At 57.0% G+C, this 6,505-nt stretch overlaps 3 protein-coding genes across 3 annotated transcripts; 2 read left to right on the top strand and 1 right to left on the bottom strand.

Moving 5' to 3' along the window:
- Positions 1-25: 25 nt before the first annotated feature.
- On the top strand, positions 26-1,416 carry SPRG_17201 (hypothetical protein; the record flags this gene model as incomplete). Its single annotated transcript, XM_012356533.1, has 5 exons — positions 26-397; positions 449-592; positions 655-808; positions 860-965; positions 1,019-1,416. 5 exons carry the CDS (start codon positions 26-28, stop codon positions 1,350-1,352), a joined length of 1,110 nt encoding a protein of 369 aa, XP_012211923.1. The 3' UTR covers positions 1,353-1,416.
- Positions 1,417-1,841: 425 nt separating this feature from the next.
- On the top strand, positions 1,842-2,728 carry SPRG_17200 (hypothetical protein; the record flags this gene model as incomplete). The annotated part of the gene is made up of 2 exons (XM_012356532.1): positions 1,842-1,865; positions 1,919-2,728. 2 exons carry the CDS (start codon positions 1,842-1,844, stop codon positions 2,726-2,728), a joined length of 834 nt encoding a protein of 277 aa, XP_012211922.1.
- Positions 2,729-3,032: 304 nt separating this feature from the next.
- On the bottom strand, positions 3,033-5,946 carry SPRG_17199 (hypothetical protein; the record flags this gene model as incomplete). Its single annotated transcript, XM_012356531.1, has 9 exons — positions 3,033-3,183; positions 3,234-3,722; positions 3,773-3,923; positions 3,975-4,406; positions 4,457-4,666; positions 4,718-4,810; positions 4,857-5,345; positions 5,396-5,527; positions 5,575-5,946. 9 exons carry the CDS (start codon positions 5,944-5,946, stop codon positions 3,056-3,058), a joined length of 2,496 nt encoding a protein of 831 aa, XP_012211921.1. The 3' UTR covers positions 3,033-3,055.
- Between the last annotated feature and the right edge of the window lie 559 nt (positions 5,947-6,505).

The raw sequence follows: 6,505 nt of genomic DNA, 5'->3' as shown, positions 1-6,505 counted from the left end.
GCCGTCTCTTGCTTCTCTGTGGCAAATGGTCAACTTGGATCGTAGACTGACCTTTCTCTCGCTGCATCAGTTTGGCATCCGCAAGCTCGAAGCGTTCTTCGTCGCACTCATTGCCGTCATGCTCGCGTGCTTTTGCATGAACCTCGCCCAAGGCGGCGTGGATCCGATCCCGGTTCTCGACGGCTTTCTGCCGCGGCCGCCGTCGCGCTATGCCACGACGCAAGCAGTTGGTATCCTCGGCGCGGTCATCATGCCCCACAACTTTTATCTGCACTCGGGTCTCGTCCAGTCCCGCGCTGTGGATCGAACCAACGCCCGCAAGGTCCGCGAAGCCAACAAATATTTTACGATCGAGTCGGCGGTCGCCCTTTTCGTGTCGTTTCTGATCAACCTCGCGGTACATGACGACAATATTGCTGTGTGTACAACCTGTCTTGCCTTGGACTAGGTCATGTGCGTGTTTGCCAAAGGCTTCTTCTCGCCCGACTGCCTCCAGTCGTTCGAGACACATGGCGTCAACACGGCGTGCGTTCCGCTCAACACGTCGACGACCGAATCGTATGGGTCGTGCCAGCTCATGGAAGGCTCGCGGGCCATGGTACACAAATGATATTCTTATGCGAAATTGGAGATTGAACCCGCAACGTGAAATAGGGCGTGTGCCAAGAAATTGGGCTCTCGGGTGCTGGCCTCGCCCTCCGCGGTGTTCTCGACGAGTACTCGGAGACGATCTGGGCGATTGGCCTCCTCGCTGCCGGCCAGAGCTCGACCATGGCCGGCACGTACGCGGGTCAGTTTGTCATGGAAGGTACGTCATCTTGTCCACTATTTTAATGACAATATGTGTATTCTTCATTAGGTTTTCTCCGGATCCAGTTGGCGCCGTGGAAGCGTGTGGCGCTGACGCGTGCGGTGGCGCTCGTGCCGGCCCTCGCTGTTGCGATCTGGTCCGACACGCAACCGGGGTACGCTTCACTGTTTGTATCAACTTGATAATCTGAAACTCGTGTTGCTACAGGGCCAGTGATACGATTGGCGAGATGCTCAACGTGCTGCAGTCGATCCAGCTGCCGTTTGCGCTGCTGCCCATCTTGCATTTCACGAGCCACGCGGGTTTGATGGGCGCCTTCGTCAACTCGACAACGACCAAAGCCGCGGGCTGGGCCGTCGCGCTCCTCGTCTGTCTCGTCAACCTCTACCTCGTCGTGCAAAAGGTTGATGTGAGCGAGATGGGCCCAGTGTCCCTTCTCGCGTTCTTCTCGGCGGGTACGGGCTACGTGGCTTTTCTTGCGTACCTCGTGCACACAGAGCTCCAGCAGTATGCGTGGTACCCCTGGACGCGCAAGAACTAGAGCTGTCGATAGACTAGTGTCGAACCAGACAAATCGCACTTATGCACATTTGCTGCGAGGCGCCCACTGCGTTGCAACCTTGAAAGATGTCCTACCGTGGAGTTGACAGCTGGCTACACAAACACGACGCCGAAGTGATGGCGTCGTGTGGACAGGCGAGGACAGCGCGAATCAATCAACTCATCTTTGTTTCTGACCACTTTTTAGCCAATCAACGATGCGAACACGGCAAAGATATAGAGAATGACGGTCCTGTCAAACCCACACACTTCAACATCATTCAAGACGTTCTTTTATTCGGCGTCGCGTGTCTTTTAATGCGCTGGTTTCTTTTAACCTTGAAAAGCTCGTTGCAGTTGAGAATGTGCCGTGCAGCCCACAGACAAGCCGTCCATCCTCTCGATGCCATGCCCCGTCTCTCACGTCCTGTCACTCCGGGAGACCCGCTGTTGCGTCACGAGCCAGAACGAGACGCCCGCGTCCGCTGAGATGGTGGCTGGCTTCAAGGCCGAGGTCGCGACGATTTAGAGTGACGTCCGTCCGTCGTCACGCTCGACTCGATCAAGCGGGCCTTTGAGGCCATCTCCTTTGAGCATCTTCGACGCCACTGGACGACCTCCAGCGAGCCGTTCGTCGCCATCTCTGGGGTTTCAGTCGACCTCTTCAGCGCCTACTGTGAGGATGACGAAGACGCTCCGGTCGCGCTGCGCTTTGTGGACCTCGTCGACGGCGACACTTACATCACGGGCTATGCTTCAAGCACGCACGAGGCGGTCATCGACAGATTCAAGAGCGCGTTCCTCCGAGCTACAGGCGACGGCGATGAGGTGGCAACGCGCGGTTCGTTCACGGCTTCACGAGGCCGAGGCATCAAGAAGAAGCAGGCCGACGCCACCTTTGGTCCATTGCGCCAACCGCCCAACCGAGTCGAGCCGCCGCCGGTCGATGAAGGACCACAGCGCGTGTTGCTTGACGTCGGGGACTGGGTGACGCTGGCCGTCGAGGTCGGCCACTATGAGACGTGGAATGGGCTCGAAGTCGCGGGCAACTGGTGGTCCCACTACGTCGGCGTCAAGTACGTGCTTTTGATGCAAGTCAACGCAGCTGCAACACAGCTGGCGTACCAATTGTATGAGATCTCGCAGGTAGGCTCCCTGCCCCCGGCGTCCCGACGCGGGTCCATGACGCTGGACAACATCGCCGATGCAAAGTGCCCGACCCTCCGCTTCGACACGCGCGTGCTGCTTGTGATTCCTCCAGGCGAGCCGTTGCCAGCGAACATGAACGACTACTGCTACGTGAACCTTCTTCGTGTGCTAGAAATCGCCCGTCGTATCCTTTACCAGCCCGCGCAGAGGCTGGTGTACGAGCGCTAAAATGGAACCAAAACTTCATCAATAGAAGGTTTCAGTTTGTGTGTCCAAGCGTCGATACCAATGCAACCGTCCAATCAACGTGGTACGAAATTCTGCCCATTCGTTGACTGTTTGACCATGGCTGTCTGTCAACAAGGCAGATTTGAGACGTTCACGTTAAAATAACGATATGGGGGTATGACGTGGCGCTTGGACATGCCAGCATGAGATACATGGGTCAAGAGCGAGGTCCACATACAGTATGCGTATAGATCCTTGTCCAATCAAGGTCACTCACTTTTCACAACGACACAGCGATATATGAACCGACTACTCGACTCGTGTCTCCTAGAGCTTTGGGAGAGATGACGCCCGGGGGGACAAGTGCCGAGGGCTGCTGCTGCCTTTGGAGGGTTCCTTACGACGCTCCATGAGGGATTGCACAAGGTCGACGCCGTAAATATTCTCGAGCGGATCTATCGTGCCAGTATTCGTTAGCGGTTGGATAGGGATGCAATTGTAGTACCTCGTATCGTTGGTTTGCTGCTCTTTTTGGATTTCGCTTTGCTCATCGTGGGCAGCCCTGGGACTTGCGGGTGGTGTACGAGCGCGCCTGCATCCTTGGTGTTGTTGCTTACATCGACGAGTAGTGTCGAGGTCGCCTCGGGCAGCGACCCTTCGATGAGGCCACGGTCCGACACGACGACGCTGTAACCGAGATCTTGGATGCCAGCTGCAAGCGAGCGCAAGCCCTGGGGCGAAATGTAGTTGTCTTGGAGAAGCACCTTGGCTATGCCTTGGGCTTTTAGAAGCGCCACGAGCGATGGCACCCCGGCGTCCGTCACGCGATTGCCGCGCAAGTCGATGGTGCCCATCGCGGTGCCTTTCTCGGCGGCCGTGCGGCTGACGTAGGCAGCGATGTACGGCAGCTCGGCATCCGAGACCCAGCAGTCGCTCAAGTTGATTCCACTGCTGGACGGTGCCACGTACGCAAGGTACAAGAGCTTGCTTTTCCCTACATAGTATGTTGGACGATGGGACTAGAGAAGTGACGCAAAACTATACCTTTTTGTTCGAGCAAACACTCGCCGCGAAGTTGTTCGAGCTGCGTCTCGAGGTGCTGCACCTTCTCGACAAGCGCCATATGGTCACGATGGCAGCTTTGCAGCACTGTTGAGGACTCATGCTGCATTCGGTTGAGTTGTTCTTGCAGGACCTTGCATGTTCAGGTGATGTCAAGTGCAAAGTGAACGTGGCGTGCGCGAACCTTGTAGTCCATCTCGGTGCTCACGCGCAGCTTCGTCTCGCGGTTCGTTTCGGCCACGAGGCGGTGGATACGATCGAGTAGCTGGTGCTTCTCGGCTGTCGCGCTCTCGAGCTCGTGAGCATGCGCCTTCTTGGCCGCAACGGCATCTTGGGCATCCTTGTGAAGTTTTTCAATGTAGCTCTGAAGTTCGCGCACTTGTGCTTCCAGTGCACTTTGGTGCTGTGCGAGCTCGGTCGTGTCGGTCGTATACTTTAATTGAAGTGCGTCGTATGCCGTCTGGACGCGGTCCAGCACGCCTTTCGTGTCTTCTTTCCACCGCTGCGCGTCGTTGTACAAGCGTTCGACGTGGAGCATGCGCGCGCTCGTGGCGTCGAGCGTCTCGCGTGTGGTCTCGACAGCGTGCCGAAGTTCGTGCACTTCAGATTCGCGTTCCTACACCGCCACTTGTTCATCAAATGGACGAAATATACTGTTGCGACGACTTGAAGTTTGAGCGTGAGCTCATACTGTTTGTTGCGCCGAAGGACGAGCTCCTCTTGGATCGACTCGACCTCGAGACGAGTCGCGTGCCGGAGTTCCGTCAGTTCTTGTCGGACCTTTTCGCGCTCTTTTTGAACCTTCTCCAGCGTACTCGCGAGCGACGACGACTGCCGCTCCACCGACTTGCTCTTGAGCTGGTACTCGATTTCGACCTAGCATGAACAAGCTAACATCCTCGACCTCGATTTTAGCACGGCTCGTACGGCCACCGACGCGGTCTTGAGCGACGACGAGGCTTCCTTTGCGTGCTGGAGGTCGAGCGTTAACGCCGCGACCTCGGCTTGCAGCGCTTCCGTCTATGCTCGCTGCTCAAACGCCACACAAGCATTTGTTGGCTCGTACTTTGGCCTCTTGGGCTTGCAGACACTGCAGCAGCTGGGTGTTTTGCTTGGTGCTGAGCTCGATCGCAAACTCACGGCCTTGGGCCTGCTTGGCATTCGCCTCGAGGGACGCGACGTGGCGCTCGAGCTTTTCAATCTTGCGTGTGCTGCGGTAAAACTCCATTTCTTTCGCGCTGAGCGTGGTCTGCAGTTGGTCGACCTCGGCTTCGACTGCATCCAGCTGCGCCCGTAAAGCGTCGTTGGCGGCCGTCACCAGCGCGAGCTCCTTTGCTTTGGCCGAGATGGCGTCGTCGCGCAGCGAAATGAGCTGGTTCTCGGAGAAGTCTCGTGCCGACAAGCACGCGTCGGCAAAGATAGGTTTCTGGGCCTCGCGATCGGCCTGCGCTTTTTCATACCGACGCAAGAGGACGTGGAGACGGTCGATCTCGGTCTGCAGACTCGTGTGCTGCGTCTCGGCCTCGGCGACGGCCGCGAGATGCTGTGCACATGCCTACAACGCCGTGCGATATCCAAGCAAGAGTGAAATGAATTGCATTCTACCGTGTCTTTGGCCTCGAGCGCGGTCCGCAGACTCTCAAAGTCGACTTCGGACGTGGCCAGTTGCGCCTTGAGCTCGTCGACAATCGACTGCTGCAAAAGGAGCTGCGCGCGCAACGCACTCGAGGCTTTGACCTGCAGTCGCATCGTACCGAACAGTCTTGCTGTCAGAACAGAATGACCTGGTCCGACGTGGACGACGCATTGTCTCGCAGCTCTCGCTCCAGCCCTTGGATCGTCAAGTCGCGCTGGTCCAGCTGCGACGTGAGCCGGGCCACCTCTTGTGTGAGCGCGCCGACTTCAATCTGGAACGCTTTCGCCGTCTCGTTCAAGAGCACGATGACGCGGTCCTTCTCTTCGAGGCGGGCGTCCCCACTTCCTTCCGAAGACAACGAAGTAGTTGGAACCTCGCTTGGCGCAAGTGACGTCATCGATGACGCGCGCTGGGCGACGGCCAATGCTATCGCTGACGAATCCAGCGTACTCGACGACCGCGCAAAGGATTTGAGCGATGCTTTGGCCTCGTCCGAGAGCGGCGGGGGCTTCCCCGACATGTATGTCGATGTCGGCTCTATCGCACTGAAATGAAGCGCGTGAAACGAAGCGTTTCGTAGTTAGTCGAACAACCTAATAGACTAACTACAGATGGACTTGAACGCGTCCATCGAGGCGCTGTCGGTGGCAAAGCGTCGCCAAACACCAAACACGTGCCGTGGATTAACTTGGCGCCGAGTCGCACAGTGCCCTTCCATGCCTACGTTCGAGTGGTCTTCCTTGTTGCAGCCATTCGTGGAACAGAGAGACTCGATCCAACCCTTGGTATAACACAGGCAAGGAAGCCAATGAGGATGCCAACCGGCATCGTAAGCACTTCGCCCGTCTCGACCACCGAGGCAGCCCACGACATGCCCAGCTAGAGACAGAGACCGTATACAGTGCGGGCCAATATGATAGGTTCAGCCGTCTTTTTGTGACAGCCGTTACAGTTTTTCACCAACAAGTGTGAAAAGGGTGGCAATCGAAAGCTCTTGCCACAAGCGATCGATTGCCACCGGAATTGGTGAAAAAATGTTGGAAATTGGCGGAGGAATCGCTACTCATGGGTTTTGGACC

The sequence above is a fragment of the Saprolegnia parasitica genome, assembly GCF_000151545.1.
Source record: "Saprolegnia parasitica CBS 223.65 unplaced genomic scaffold supercont2.496, whole genome shotgun sequence".
Lineage (NCBI taxonomy): Eukaryota > Oomycota > Saprolegniomycetes > Saprolegniales > Saprolegniaceae > Saprolegnia > Saprolegnia parasitica.
The sequence above is the reverse complement of the archived record's forward strand: the minus strand, read 5'-3'. Positions and strand labels throughout refer to the sequence as shown.